Source organism: Gymnoscopelus braueri, assembly GCF_963280865.1.
Source record: "Gymnoscopelus braueri genome assembly, chromosome: 1".
Lineage (NCBI taxonomy): Eukaryota > Metazoa > Chordata > Actinopteri > Myctophiformes > Myctophidae > Gymnoscopelus > Gymnoscopelus braueri.
The window spans coordinates 3,384,811-3,401,440 of record NC_137603.1 but is presented as its reverse complement, the minus strand read 5'-3'; the positions used below and the strand labels follow the sequence as shown (position 1 = coordinate 3,401,440).

Genomic DNA, 16,630 nt, shown 5'->3' with positions numbered 1-16,630 from the left:
TGTCATTAGGGTGTGTGTGCTAGGGCTGGTGAATTAATATTCGAATATCGAATATTCCTCGAATATGGGGAAAATATGTATATTCGAATATTAAAACATTTTTATTTGACAGGGACAATACAAAAAACAATGTATCAAGTTATAAAAACAAACAAAAGATATGTTGCTTTATTGGATCCGAGCACTCGATACATTGTTTTTTGTATTGTTTCTGTAAAAAAAAAATTTACAAAATTAATTTTTGAAAAAAATAAAAAATATATAATAATAATAATATTCGAATATATTCGAATATCTGCCAATTTTTAAGACCAATATTCGAATATCATTTCTGAGGAAAGTTACCAGCCCTATCGTGCAGTATGATATACTTATCATACTGATCTGCAAGCTTGTATCGTACAGTGTAGATCAGCTGTTTTGGTTTAAAAAAAAAAGGTCTAAAAATTACATTCATAAAACCGCTGTCCTAAAATGTTGATGTCTTCACAAGTATAGTAGCCTCCATCTCCAGGCTTTTATTTTTTTAGTTTTGCTCAAAAATAAAAGCCTGGACCAACCAGCCTATTAACGTTCATGGAATAGGAAGTGTTTAATTTCCACCAACCAACCAGAGTGCAGTGGGCGTCGCTCCAAATGTTGTGACGTCAGGGCTCTCAATGCTACGCATTGGGGAGGAGGAGGGGCGCGGGGAGGGCCGGGGGCTGACGGACAGACAGATGAACCAATGGGATCCGGCGGAATTTCTCTCCGCAGATTGCCAGATATGAGACACGCTAGGGCAGTCTACAAGTATAGTAATACAAATATGTGTGTGTGTGTGTGTGTGTGTGTGTGTGTGTGTGTGTGTGTGTCTCTACGATGATGATGTGGATGAAATGTCCGCTGTGGCTTTAGTGTAACATGGGTGTGTTTGTTGCAGGAGTGGGCGTTGACTAAAGACAAGTCGGTCAAACACATGGACCTGTGTCTGACCGTGGTGGACAGGACAGCCGGATCGCTCATCAAACTACAGGGATGTAGAGAGAACGACAGTAGACAGGTAAGATCAGGGTACAGGGATGTAGAGAGAACGACAGTAGACAGGTAAGATCAGGGTACAGGGATGTAGAGAGAACGACAGCAGACAGGTAAGATCAGGGTATAGGGATGTAGAGAGAACGACAGCAGACAGGTAAGATCAGGGTACAGGGATGTAGAGAGAACGACAGCAGACAGGTAAGACCAGGGTACAGGGATGTAGAGAGAACGACAGCAGACAGGTAAGATCAGGGTATAGGGATGTAGAGAGAACGACAGCAGACAGGTAAGATCAGGGTATAGGGATGTAGAGAGAACGACAGTAGACAGGTAAGATCAGGGTACAGGGATGTAGAGAGAACGACAGCAGACAGGTAAGACCAGGGTACAGGGATGTAGAGAGAACGACAGTAGACAGGTAAGATCAGGGTACAGGGATGTAGAGAGAACGACAGCAGACAGGTAAGACCAGGGTACAGGGATGTAGAGAGAACGACAGCAGACAGGTAAGACCAGGGTACAGGGATGTAGAGAGAACGACAGCAGACAGGTAAGACCAGGGTACAGGGATGTAGAGAGAACGACAGCAGACAGGTAAGACCAGGGTACAGGGATGTAGAGAGAGTTTTAGTGTCATAGTAATGGCCCATTACTATTATTATTATCCTCCTGCTTTAATTTTTTATCAAAAGGGGGTCAAAAGTATGCACAATAATAGCCTATTATTGGGCAATAACCCCCTTTTGAGGATCCTTGGAGACGCTGCTGTGCCAGAAGCGCTTGCCTTAAAACGGCATGAAAATATGCAAAGATTTTCCTGGAAGTTGGCAGCCCTGATCTTAGCTGTCTACTGTCGTTCTCTCTACATCCCTGTACCCTGGTCTTACCTGTCTGCTGTCGTTCTCTCTACATCCCTGTACCCTGATCTTACCTGTCTGCTGTCGTTCTCTCTACATCCCTGTACCCTGATCTTACCTGTCTGCTGTCGTTCTCTCCAGGGTACAGGGATGTAGAGAGAACGACAGCAGACAGGTAAGATCAGGGTACAGGGATGTAGAGAGAACGACAGTAGACAGGTAAGACCAGGGTACAGGGATGTAGAGAGAACGACAGTAGACAGGTAAGACCAGGGTACAGGGATGTAGAGAGAACGACAGCAGACAGGTAAGACCAGGGTACAGGGATGTAGAGAGAACGACAGCAGACAGGTAAGATCAGGGTACAGGGATGTAGAGAGAACGACAGCAGACAGGTAAGATCAGGGTACAGGGATGTAGAGAGAACGACAGCAGACAGGTAAGACCAGGGTACAGGGATGTAGAGAGAACGACAGCAGACAGGTAAGACCAGGGTACAGGGATGTAGAGAGAACGACAGCAGACAGCTAAGATCAGGGTACAGGGATGTAGAGAGAACGACAGCAGACAGGTAAGACCAGGGTACAGGGATGTAGAGAGAACGACAGCAGACAGGTAAGACCAGGGTACAGGGATGTAGAGAGAACGACAGCAGACAGGTAAGACCAGGGTACAGGGATGTAGAGAGAACGACAGCAGACAGGTAAGATCAGGGTACAGGGATGTAGAGAGAACGACAGCAGACAGGTAAGACCAGGGTACAGGGATGTAGAGAGAACGACAGCAGACAGGTAAGATCAGGGTACAGGGATGTAGAGAGAACGACAGCAGACAGGTAAGACCAGGGTACAGGGATGTAGAGAGAACGACAGCAGACAGGTAAGACCAGGGTACAGGGATGTAGAGAGAACGACAGCAGACAGGTAAGACCAGGGTACAGGGATGTAGAGAGAACGACAGCAGACAGGTAAGACCAGGGTACAGGGATGTAGAGAGAACGACAGCAGACAGGTAAGACCAGGGTACAGGGATGTAGAGAGAACGACAGCAGACAGGTAAGATCAGGGTACAGGGATGTAGAGAGAACGACAGTAGACAGGTAAGACCAGGGTACAGGGATGTAGAGAGAACGACAGCAGACAGGTAAGACCAGGGTACAGGGATGTAGAGAGAACGACAGCAGACAGGTAAGACCAGGGTACAGGGATGTAGAGAGAACGACAGCAGACAGGTAAGACCAGGGTACAGGGATGTAGAGAGAACGACAGCAGACAGGTAAGATCAGGATACAGGGATGTAGAGAGAACGACAGCAGACAGGTAAGACCAGGGTACAGGGATGTAGAGAGAACGACAGCAGACAGGTAAGACCAGGGTACAGGGATGTAGAGAGAACGACAGCAGACAGGTAAGATCAGGGTACAGGGATGTAGAGAGAACGACAGCAGACAGGTAAGATCAGGGTACAGGGATGTAGAGAGAACGACAGCAGACAGGTAAGACCAGGGTACAGGGATGTAGAGAGAACGACAGCAGACAGGTAAGACCAGGGTACAGGGATGTAGAGAGAACGACAGCAGACAGGTAAGACCAGGGTACAGGGATGTAGAGAGAACGACAGCAGACAGGTAAGACCAGGGTACAGGGATGTAGAGAGAACGACAGCAGACAGGTAAGACCAGGGTACAGGGATGTAGAGAGAACGACAGCAGACAGGTAAGATCAGGGTACAGGGATGTAGAGAGAACGACAGTAGACAGGTAAGACCAGGGTACAGGGATGTAGAGAGAACGACAGCAGACAGGTAAGACCAGGGTACAGGGATGTAGAGAGAACGACAGCAGACAGGTAAGACCAGGGTACAGGGATGTAGAGAGAACGACAGCAGACAGGTAAGACCAGGGTACAGGGATGTAGAGAGAACGACAGCAGACAGGTAAGATCAGGATACAGGGATGTAGAGAGAACGACAGCAGACAGGTAAGACCAGGGTACAGGGATGTAGAGAGAACGACAGCAGACAGGTAAGACCAGGGTACAGGGATGTAGAGAGAACGACAGCAGACAGGTAAGATCAGGGTACAGGGATGTAGAGAGAACGACAGCAGACAGGTAAGATCAGGGTACAGGGATGTAGAGAGAACGACAGCAGACAGGTAAGATCAGGGTACAGGGATGTAGAGAGAACGACAGCAGACAGGTAAGATCAGGGTACAGGGATGTAGAGAGAACGACAGCAGACAGGTAAGACCAGGGTACAGGGATGTAGAGAGAACGACAGTAGACAGCTAAGATCAGGGCTGCCAACTTCCAGGAAAATCTTTGCATATTTTCATGCCGTTTTAAGGCAAGCGCTTCTGGCACAGCAGCGTCTCCAAGGATCCTCAAAAGGGGGTTATTGCCCAATAATAGGCTATTATTGGGCATACTTTTGACCCCCTTTTGATAAAAAATTAAAGCAGGAGGATAATAATAATAGTAATGGGCCATTACTATGACACTAAAACAATGGAGAAAAAAAATAACTATTCGACTATTACCAACAAGGTCGACTAGTGGTTATACTAGTCGACTAGTTGGTGAAAGCCCTAGTGTGATCATCTTGGTCGGGTGGGGGTGTCTGGGATGGGGGAGAAAACTAAATCTACTTTATTAGGAAAGAACACTAAGAAAAGGCTAAGTATTATGACTTTAATTCCTGTATTTTGGTGTATAAAAATATACTCTTGTGTGTGTGTGTGTGTGTGTGTGTGTGTGTGTGCGCTGTAGAAATGGGAGCAGATAGAGTCCAACACTAAACTCCGCCACGTGGGCAGCAACCTGTGCCTGGACAGTCGCAGCGCCAGGATGGGCGGTCTGACGGTGGAGGTCTGCGCCGCCAACCTCAACCAGCAGTGGAAGTTCACCCTCAACCTACAGCAATAGGGGGCGCTAGTGAACAACACAACATCCACATCAAAACACCCACCCACACACACACACGCACACACACACGCGCACACACACACACACACACACACACACACACACACACACAGAGCAAAAGAGCGACACTTGGAGAAAGACAGACTTGTGGACGAACGGATAAAGAACTCCTCTTTCTTTACCCGGTGGTGGGGGGGTTGGGGGGGCGGGGCATTGGACTCAGTCAATCTGAGTTGTAGCCAATCATCGTCCAGAATTCCCCCTATGAGCTCCACCTCCCTCCCTCCCCTCCTGGAGGGGCGGGGGCGATGTTTGTAAACATTATCGGAGGAAAGAGGAAACGTGACCATATTTGGGTAGGGAGGGAGGGAGGGAGGGAGGGTGGGGGGAGGGGTGGGTGCTCATGACGATGATGATGATGATGATGATGGTGAACATTGCTGAAGATGACGTTCCATCCAACCCACATACCTCAGTGTTTGTCACGCTGGTGAAATGGAACTGTTTTTCTTTTTATGAATTTTTGAATTCTTTTTAATTTTCCGGTTCTTACCTTTTTCTCTCTCTCTCTCTCTCTCTCTCTCTTGATTCTTTGTGGATGTTGGCAGCATTAGTCACGTAGTCATTGTTCGGAATGTATAAAAACAGACGAGCTGTGGGGGGGGGTTTCCGACAACGGCGGTCGGTCGGTCGTTTGTTCGTTGGTTCGGTTTCGCAGAGAGCGGAGAAAAGACTCGACCACGCAGAGCTCTTCCTCTCGTCGGTTCTTCAACTCGACCCCTTCCCGCCACAACCGACAAGAAAACTCAAGAACGACGACGGCACAAAACACAATGGGAATGTTGTGTTTGTTTGTTTGTTTGTTTGTTTGTTTTCCTACGCGTCTCTGGGTGGGTGGGTGGGGTCTCAACTTCCAGAAACTAGAAGTGTCTTTAAAAGCTGTCTTGTCATCGTCGTGTGAACGTTGTTTGTAGCACTGGATGCTACATCTTTCTTCACCCATTTTGTTATCAATCATGTCTTTTTCTGTTTCTTTTAATTCAAGTTTCAATTGAAGCAACAAAACCTGAGATGTTTTTATTTGTTCGTTTTTTTCGTTGATGCCGACAGGATGTGTTTGCGGTTGGACTGTTCAGGGCTTTTCCCTTGGGGGGACGGTGACACTGCGCCTGCATTGTGGCATTGATCCGCGGGGGACAAAGACCCACTGTGTTCCACAGTTTAAACCAGCGGTTCTCAAACTTTTCACCCCACGAAATAGTCATATTTGAACTGTGGAACCCCCCAGCCTTACAAGCACTTGGAATTGTAGGAGTTGAGGCATTACATTTAGTTTGACTCTGTTCCACAGATAAATAAGGTGAAAAGAGCTACAAGCTTGTAGATCGTCTATTTTCTAAAAATGTTTTCCTCTGTCTTTGGTAAAATTTTACAATTTGGCCAATGTTTGACAATTTCTAATAGTATAGTTTGTTGATTACTTTTGACGCAGTAATGGTCTTATTATTATAATTTAAATATTTAAATATATATAATTTAAATATAAAAATATCTCAGAATGTCACTTTGGTGACAGGTGCAGATAGCCTGTATACACTAATACTGTATGTTGGTTCGTTTACTGCTGAGTGAGAAAACAATGTTGCACATTAATTAAGCTAATCATCTGGGGACCCCCCCCCCCCCCCACAGTTTGAGGACCACTGGTTTAAAACGCATTCAAATGAATTAGTCGCTTCCCTTGTGAAAAGCCCTTTAATAGCCACACACACACACCCAGCCATCATTGGCCAGGTGATTATAGGCCCGGTAGAAGCAGCTGTCGACGTCACCGCAGTGGAAATATCTGGTGACCCGTGAGGGAGAATAGGCTCTGTGTACAGCGGCCATATTGGAAAGAAATTGGGCCTCTGCCTTACTGCCTTAACAGGTCTTACCAAGGCTTACCAATTATACTAATTAAGGCTCTGTTCCATTTAGTGTGGCACAGTGGTTCTCACACTTATTAATTTCAAGAACCCCCGTAACTCTGAGAGTGTACAAATGGAACCAAATGGACCCGTAATACACACTCATAAGAGGGCATTTGGAAACCCTTCAAGGAACTATGAGGGTCCCTGGACCACACTTTGAGACCCACTGGTGTAGCAGAGTGTTTCCAGTGAGCCAACAACATGCACAACATCAACTCCCCTTGATTGTGTTTGACCAGAATGGAACAGAGCCTTCATTAGTATCATTGGTAACGGTAAGGAAGAGGCCCAATTTCTTTCCAATATGTTCTGCTGTGCATAGAGCCTATATTGCAGAAGGTAAACCGCTCGCCAGAGAAAACGTTCCAAACCCTTTGGTCCCAAAGACGTTCCAGGGATTCCATTCTATGAGTAATTAAAAAATAATGTCATTTAAGTTATGGCTGCGCCTGTGCCAATCAATGTTTTTACCCAGAACTTGGGGCCTGGGGAAAAAAAGCCTGAGAAAGAGTATTAACCGGAGTCCCCCAGGGGTCCACACTAGAGCCCCTCCTGTTTTCGCTCTACGCTAAATATATTTCGCCCGAAAAGTATATTTGCCGAACATTTTCCTGTCATGTGGTTTTGGACCACATGGCACCAAAATGCTCCGGGAATAATAATAAGAAATATAATAATAAACGAATGAATAACGTTAAGTCCTCTGAGAACTTGAACTGAAATGGTATAAAACATTGTTTCTTTTTTAGCCAGAAGGGAAGAGTGAAATGTTTCAAAAGACCAAAGCTTCCTTTGTAAACGAAACCTTAAAACACTGTCACAGTTTGAAGGTCTAGATCAGTGGTTCTCAAGCATTTTCATGTCTAGGACCCCCACATGATTGTATTTGGCCTGCAGACCCCCATTGACTGATTGATTGATTTGATTTGAATAGTTTATTAACACGTTTCTTAACAGTACAGTTAGTACAGTCCAAGGTTGTGCTAAAAAAGGATAACACAAAAAAAGCCCCCAGGGAGCTTTTACTGGGGACCCCCTGGGACCCCCCAAGAACCCCTGGGGGTCCCCCAGACTCCACATTGAGAACCAGTGATCTAGAGCAGGGGTCTTCAACAGGGGGTCCAGGACCCCTAGGGGGTCCTCAGAGTTACTACAGGGGGTCCGCCAAATCTTAGTTTGGTATGAGTTTTTTTTTACCTTAACCATTTGAGCCCTAGCATCCCTTTTCTGAGGAGAACTTTAGACAAAAATAGCCGATCTACAAGCTCACAACGCCTCGCGCTGCGAGGCGTTGTGAGCTTGTAGATCGGCTATTTTTGGCAAAGAGGTCTAGGTGTAGAGGGAAAAAAGAACGGTAAACGTAAACAAAAAAAGTTGAATCTAAAACACCATTATATACAATATAGAGGGGGTCCCTGCTTCATCTCTCTCAGCTAGGGGGTCCTTGGGCTGAAAACGTTGAAGACCCCTGATCTAGAGAGTCTTATCTTTAGTTTAACAGAGCAGCCTGTTCAGAGGGTTGAACACTGCTGTGAAATGCCCTGATCTCACAAGTGTTTTTGATTAATTAGTGTGCAAAAAGTGACCTTACAGGTCAGTAACTCTGAGAGTGTACAAAATTGGGTCCATTTGGTTCTTGTACTCTTAGAGTTATGGGGGTCCTTGAAGTTTTAAAAAAAAGGTTTGAGAACCACTGTTTCAAACTAATACCTGATATTAATGTATGTCCTGAATGTACTGACTATCATCCTGGTTCTATTGGTATTACTGCTTTAGGTCTGGATATTGCACTTTTTCTCATGGTTTAACTGACAGTAAATTCAAGAGTGAATTTAGCTTTGGGGGAGAGTTAAATGAATTGGCATTACTGCATACATACATGCACTCAAATACATGCACATACCAAGGTTGTTATAGTTTAACATTTTTAATTTTTTATTTCAATTAGTTAAAATTTGTTTTAATGTGGGTTTAGAGTATTATTATTTCATTTTTTTTAAAGGCTTAGTTTTGAATTTGTTGTAAAATGGGGTATTTGTCAGGGTCAAGATTCAAAACGGTAATAAAGTATTGTCATTAAAAAACAAAACACAAAAATATATTTTCAGTCATAGCTAAGAAAGCCAAATTTCATATCCAAGCAAAATAGTACCGTATGAAATATTGCCTAAAACAATACAGTTAGTTATTGTTTTTTTGTACAGCCTTGTTTTTATTTAATTTAATTTAACTATAATAACCTACATATATGCACATACATATATGCACATAATTCACATGGCCAAATACAGTACATGGAAATTGTTCCATATAGTTTTATTGTGACGTAGACAGCAGCTCATATTCTTTCTTTGTGATTTCCATTGGTTTGTCTGTAATGTACCGTATGTGTTGTTGTACACAGAGACCACATGGCAGTACTGACATCTCTTTATCAGCAATCATACAAAGAATGCACATGTTCCTTTGATCAGCGTCGGTGCTTTTTAACCTCTTAAACCCTCTATACTTGATTGGCAAATCTCTTCGCCGAAAATAGCCGATCTACAAGCTCGCGTTGTGAGCTTGTAGATCGACTATTTTCCTGCGAATGCCATTTTTTTTTACGGCTCTAGCAGTGATTCTCAACCATTTTAATTTCAAGGACCCCCAGTTTGACATGCATTGATTAGGCTACGGACCCCCATTTAATGGCATTTCTATTTCTATCAACTGGCATCTCTGGGACCCCAATTTATATAGTAAAATCAACGTTAATTTAACTCTGAGAGTGTACAAATGGGTCCATTTGGTTCCATTTGTACACTCTCAGAGTTAAATTAAAATTGGATTCCAACCTGATTTCTAAAGCCGTCTCTCAGTCTGGACACTCTTGACACTGAAGCCTGGTTTATACTGGTTTATACTGGTTTATACTGGTTTATACTGGTTTATACTGGTTTATAATTCATCAAGCGATGGTGTAACTCGCCGACCTACGAGCTGAGCTGTTTTTGGGGAACGATGAACCGCTGTACGATAGAGCAGGGGTCTTCAACAGGGGGGTCGGGGACCCCTAGGGGGTCCTCAGTTACTCCAGGGGGTATTTTTTCTTTTTTTACATTAACCACTTGAACCCTATATAGCATCTCTATTCTGAGGAACGTTAGCCGAAAATAGCCGATCTACAAGCTGCGTTGTGAGCTTGTAGATCGGCTATTTTCGGCAAAGAGGTTTGGTGTAGAGGGGGAAAGGAGCAAATCAAGTACTATGTCTTGAAGGTTTAAGTGGTTAAATGTCTGAAATTAACAAAAGAAGCATTAATTTACACAACACTGATGATAGTCAATGAATCTATCTATGAAATCTATGAAAAAAGTTGAATCTGCAACACAATTGTATGCAATGTAGTGGGGGGTCCCTGCTTCATCTCTCTCTCTCTCTCTCAGCTATAGGGGGTCCCTGCTTCATCTCTCTCTCTCTCTCTCTCTCTCTCAGCTATAGGGGGTCCCTGCTTCATCTCTCTCTCTCTCTCTCTCTCTCTCAGCTATAGGGGGTCCCTGCTTCATCTCTCTCTCTCTCTCTCTCTCTCTCTCTCTCTCTCTCTCTCTCAGCTATAGGGGGTCCCTGCTTCATCTCTCTCTCTCTCTCTCTCTCTCTCTCTCTCTCTCTCTCAGCTATAGGGGGTCCCTGCTTCATCTCTCTCTCTCTCTCTCTCTCTCTCTCTCTCTCTCTCAGCTATAGGGGGTCCCTGCTTCATCTCTCTCTCTCTCTCAGCTATAGGGGGTCCCTGCTTCATCTCTCTCTCTCTCTCTCTCAGCTATAGGGGGTCCCTGCTTCATCTCTCTCTCTCTCTCTCTCAGCTATAGGGGGTCCCTGCTTCATCTCTCTCTCTCTCAGCTATAGGGGGTCCCTGCTTCATCTCTCTCTCTCTCTCAGCTATAGGGGGTCCCTGCTTCATCTCTCTCTCTCTCTCTCAGCTATAGGGGGTCCCTGCTTCATCTCTCTCTCTCTCTCAGCTATAGGGGGTCCTTGCGCTGAAAAACGTTGAAGACCCCTGGATAGAGTATAAGTTAAGCATTAGCCACGCCTATGTCGTTAAACGTTAACGACAGCAACTGAATACAATAATCCGGTCTGATCACTTTGTAAATAACAGTCAGTCCTAAAGATCAGATTTGAGAAACAAATGTGATTTTGCTGCAGCCTGAACAAAGCTTCAGATTTAGTTAGAAAACAATAAGTTAGGTTTTTTTCCACTACAGGACCAAACATGGCCACATGGGTCATACAGGACACATTAATATCAACCAAAATATCATCATTCTGTTTCAGTATGCCGCCATCAATGTTTATTTGCCAACTAACCGGGTCATAGTTTGAAATAAGCCAGTTCTTGTTTAAAAAATCATGTGCTATTAATACATTGTGTTAATTTGGCCCTGGTTTTGGTTAGCGCCCCCCTGTGGAGGATGGTGTGTTTAACGCCACTGAACAAGAGAGGAGAGGCAGTAGAACATGTAATGTATTAATCATATAGCATTATTGCTGTCTGCATCGATGGGTCAAATACATTGTTTGGAAGCTTTTTTTTCTTTTTAAATTAAGTCTTACCTATATGTGAGGATGAAACGTTTGCTGTTTTTATTTTATATTTTATATGAATTGAGGAGAGAAAACAGTGACAATTAAAGATGCATTCTGTTTTAATTTGGATGATAAAGTGTTTACATGTTCTATAGTAGCACAACGTGCCAAAGTTCCTTCCTGTCTCGTCACCAGGAGGAAGACGGAAATGGGAGGAGACTTGTAGAAGTGGGAGGAGACTTGTAGAAGTCTGTGTGGTACCTCTAATGATTAGAGCAATGGTTCTCAAACTCAAAGTGGCGTCCAGGCCAGGGACTCTAAGGGTTCCTTGAGGGGAGGGTCTAAATTGACCCTTACAGGTCTGTAACTCTGACGGTATACAAATGGAACCAAATGGACCCGTCAGGGTCCATTTGGTTCCATTTGTATACCGTCAGAGTTAAAGGTTTCACGAGAGAGAGGGGGCGGGATTAATGGACTATGACATCAAAGTCCAGGGGCCAATCGCAGCACTTTTTTTTGCCTAATTATTCAGAAAACCTCAGACCACAGAAAATCCACTGAATGTTCAAAGTTCAGTTTTTTTGGGTGTAATTGAGGTCATAAAACAAATATGGAAAAACGGGGGGAAAATTAATGTCATGAAACCTTTAAAGGAGTCTCCATTGAGTCTCCTTAAATGAAAGTGTTTCATTTCCCCAACCAACCAGAGTGCAGCATAGATATAGAAACCTAGATACCTCATTGGCCTCTGCAGTTCGTTGGAGCAACTGGTATCGCGGCCGCCATTTTAGAGGAGGAAAGCTGACACTCACTCAGTGGTGTTTGTTCCAAAACTTCCATGCGGTGCATTGGGGGACACACACTCAAAGTAGACTGGCCAATCACAGCGCTCACAGTGCGTTGACTACTGGCCAATCACAGCGTGTCTAACTGACTTTTGCTGTGCGGCTGCCTCTTACCCGCCCCCACCTGCCTCTGATTGGCCTACCGAACGCCCCCTTCTGTGACACACGCGGAAGCTTGCCTTCTCTAAAATGGCGCCCGAGATACCAACGCCTCAGAGCCGAAGGAGACGTCTACCTTTATATGTCTATGGAGTGCAGTGGGCGTCGCCCCAAATGTTGTGACATCACGGCTCTCAATGCTGCACATTGGGGAGGGGCGCGGGGCGGGGGCAGGGGCGGGGGCTGACGGACAGATCGGTGAACCAATAGGATCCGGCGGAACTTTTCACCGGAAATTTTGAACCCGCCCCTCTAAACTGCCACACACTTCTACAAGTCTCCTCCATCTGACTGAACATGATGTGAACTGAGCCTGGAGGTTGGAGGTTGGACCAGGGGATGTTGCCTTCGACACCATCTAGTATCAAGTCCTCGCTGTCTGGTGGAAACCTTGCATGTCCAAAACCCTGACGAAAATGGAAGAAAAAAAGAAACCCGTGTTCCAATGGATTCAATGTAGTTATTTAGTCACAAGCTCTTATTAATACCTTTCGTTGGTTCAATATGTATGAACTCCACAGACAGACTCAACCACGTTCACTTTTAAAATGTTGTAAAAATAGTCGCGCAGTGAGCTTGGCTGTTTTGGCGACTTTTGCACGGCAGAACGAAGGCGATGTATGACGATGCAATGTTTCCGCCCGACAGCGATGATGTATGTGACAGGATGAATAAAAGCCCAATGTCATATGTAGAAAACACTATATAGCGTGCAAATCAAAAGTTATGAATCCCATTTTAGCTGCTTGGGAGGAAGAATCTCTAAACTGATGATTAGTTTGAATTCGGGGAGTGTTATCAGTTATCCATCGATTATGACAACTATGCTAACAAGTGGAATGCCTCAAATCACCTTTTTAACATCGCCATCTTAAAACACCCTGTGTAGGGTACAACTATCCCTCTGTTACTATTAGTATGGAAAGGTGTTTGAGTCATGCTAGGATGTTTGAGTCTTGCTAGGATGTTTGAGTCTTGCTAGGATGTTTGAGTCATGCTAGGATGTTTGAGTCATGCTAGGATGTTTGAGTCTTGGTGGGATGTTTGAGTCATGCTAGGATTTTTGAGTCATGCTAGGATGTTTGAGTCTTGGTGGGATGTTTGAGTCATGCTAGGATTGCTAGGATGTTTGAGTCATGCTAGGATGTTTGAGTCTTGGTGGGATGTTTGAGTCATGCTAGGATGTTTGAGTCTTGGTGGGATGTTTGAGTCATGCTAGGATGTTTGAGTCATGCTAGGATGTTTGAGTCTTGGTGGGATGTTTGAGTCATGCTAGGATGTTTGAGTCTTGGTGGGATGTTTGAGTCTTGGTGGGATGTTTGAGTCATGCTAGGATGTTTGAGTCATGCTAGGATGTTTGAGTCTTGGTGGGATGTTTGAGTCATGCTAGGATGTTTGAGTCATGCTAGGATGTTTGAGTCTTTGTGGGATGTTTGAGTCTTTGTGGGATGTTTGAGTCATGCTAGGATTGCTAGGATGTTTGAGTCATGCTAGGATGTTTGAGTCTTGGTGGGATGTTTGAGTCATGCTAGGATGTTTGAGTCTTGGTGGGATGTTTGAGTCATGCTAGGATGTTTGAGTCATGCTAGGATGTTTGAGTCTTGGTGGGATGTTTGAGTCATGCTAGGATTGCTAGGATGTTTGAGTCATGCTAGGATGTTTGAGTCTTGGTGGGATGTTTGAGTCATGCTAGGATGTTTGAGTCTTGGTGGGATGTTTGAGTCATGCTAGGATGTTTGAGTCATGCTAGGATGTTTGAGTTTTGGTGGGATGTTTGAGTCATGCTAGGATGTTTGAGTCTTGGTGGGATGTTTGAGTCTTGGTGGGATGTTTGAGTCATGCTAGGATGTTTGAGTCATGCTAGGATGTTTGAGTCTTGGTGGGATGTTTGAGTCATGCTAGGATGTTTGAGTCATGCTAGGATGTTTGAGTCTTTGTGGGATGTTTGAGTCTTTGTGGGATGTTTGAGTCATGCTAAGATGTTTGAGTCATGCTAGGATGTTTGAGTCATGCTAGGATGTTTGAGTCTTTGTGGGATGTTTGAGTCTTGCTAGGATGTTTGAGTCATGCTAGGATGTTTGAGTCTTTGTGGGATGTTTGAGTCTTTGTGGGATGTTTGAGTCATGGTTAGACATTTGAGACAGATCACATTTGTATTTGACTTCGTTCAGCTTGTGAGCGTAGGCAGTACCCAAGTCCCATCGCCATTTTATGCCAGAAAACTGAATTCATAAGCAAAAGCAAATAATAATATTATTAAAATGAGTTTGTGAATGTTGTGGCATGGGGGATATCACATGTAAAAGTGTACATTGTTTGTATATACCTGTCAGTGTGTGTAGAATCTGCACAGATAAACACCGTGTATTTGGCCTCAGTTAGTTTTGTTGTTGGATTGTACAGCGCTGCGCTTCTAACTGTTCTCTGTTTTATAGAAATGGAAGAAATTCAACTTTGAATGAGGACAAAATGATTAACTTAAATAAATGCATTTATATATGAACTAAATGCTGCAAAGTGCCGTGCTTCAGTGAGTGACTACCTGTACGTACATAGTACATACACAGGCATAAAAGGGCTTGTAAGTGATATGTTTTTGTTAAAATAAGTGCTAAATAGTCCTATATTTCCTATATTAATCATTGCAATCCAGTGTTTGTTCTCCAGCTCTTTAGTAAACAAGAACGTTCATTTTCATGTCAGGATGTCATTGTTATCCAATCAAGAGAGAGAACATACAGGATACAGGATAAACAAGTGAAATAGGAAGTGATGAAACAAAAACAAAACAAATAGACACATTTGGAACTGGAACACTTTATTATTGAAGCTGATAAATGATCTTTGTGGAGTTTCTCTTCTGATTGGATAAAACTGGTATCCTGACCTGAACATGTTCTGTTTACTAAAGAGATGGAGAGACGAGGAGACCCCTGATACTGAACAAACACTCTATACAATGATTACTATCATTTCATTTCATTTCATTTCATTTCATTTCATTTTATTTTGTTTCGCATATGGTAGTGTATAACAGTTCACACAATTCATAATTTAAAAAATTCATTAAATCACATACACCCATGAGCGAAAAGGAGCAGGAAGAAGAATAAATTCTTATTAATACCTGCCCCCTATCCAATTTAAAAAATATATATATATCCTTGATGATCGCCGCATACCGCCAGTACCTGCACTAACATGCAAGTGTAAACATAACCAAAACAAAAAAAACAAAACAAAAACAAGCAAAACGAGCAACAAAACAAGCAACAAATGAACAAACATATAGTAAACAAAACACAACAACAAAAGAAAACTCCAAAGTCAAATCCTTTCCTATAGAGCACCGAAGTCCTGATGTCACTCGTTCATCCCCAGGTTTGCGGAAGTAATTTCTCTATGGAGAATAACATTGGGTCATCTTAGAATCGTCTCATATAAGAATTGTGGTCCAAAAATAAACACCGCGTGTCGGCGTTATTGTCAGGGAGGAGGTTCTGTATGGTTTATGATAGTCAGTCACTCATATATGAAACGGTCTGTTTCTGGCGAAAATGTAACTAATTCGTCGGAAGTAACATTATCGTTTTCTCACCGTCAGTTGATGCTTCATATCCATAAGAGTCAACCCGCCGGGGTCATGTGTTTATTTTTGGAACACAGTTCTTATTTGACGCGATATTAAATACGTCTATGGGATTCAGAACGGGGGTGGAAAACTGCAAACCAGGTAGACAAACAAAGGATGTGTAAATGACGTCAGACTTCGGCGGTCTATTCATCTTCTTCATATTGTCTAATAATCTTTTTTGTATACAATTTTTTAAATTGATAAATATTTGTACAACATTTTAAGTCAGTGTGGAGCGAATTCCACATTCTGATTCCTACAACTGAAGGACACATTTGCCTTTGAGTAGTTCGTGCAAACTGATGCTTGAAATCATATTTCCTCCTACTGTCCCCACTTTCTGAACTACATACAAACAGCTTTTGTACATTAACTGGCAGCGTTTTGCTTTTTGCCCTAAACATGATTAATAGTGTCTGTAGCTTCACTATCTCTTCGAGTTTCAAAACTCTTGAATGTAAATCACAATATAGAGCTGTAACTTAATCACTCTCAAAATATTCTTCTTTATATCGTATGTCCAAAACTGTTACTTTTCAGGATTCAAATTCAAAAGCATCAAAAGTAGCAGATCTACAAGCTTGAAATGCGTCGCTTCGCACTACGCTTCGAGCTTGTAGATCTGCTACTTTTGATGCTTTTGTGTGAC

At 43.4% G+C, this 16,630-nt stretch overlaps 1 protein-coding gene across 1 annotated transcript in view; it reads left to right on the top strand.

Moving 5' to 3' along the window:
• The window catches only part of galnt2 (UDP-N-acetyl-alpha-D-galactosamine:polypeptide N-acetylgalactosaminyltransferase 2), a 77,536-nt gene extending 72,394 nt beyond the window's left edge, over positions 1–5,142 (top strand). The window contains exons 15-16 of the mRNA XM_080436053.1: positions 923–1,042; positions 4,646–5,142. Of these exons, the coding sequence (XP_080292179.1) occupies positions 923–1,042; positions 4,646–4,801 (276 nt within the window). The 3' untranslated portion in view covers positions 4,802–5,142. The remainder of the gene's footprint in view (positions 1–922; positions 1,043–4,645) is intronic.
• The last annotated feature ends 11,488 nt before the right edge of the window (positions 5,143–16,630 follow it).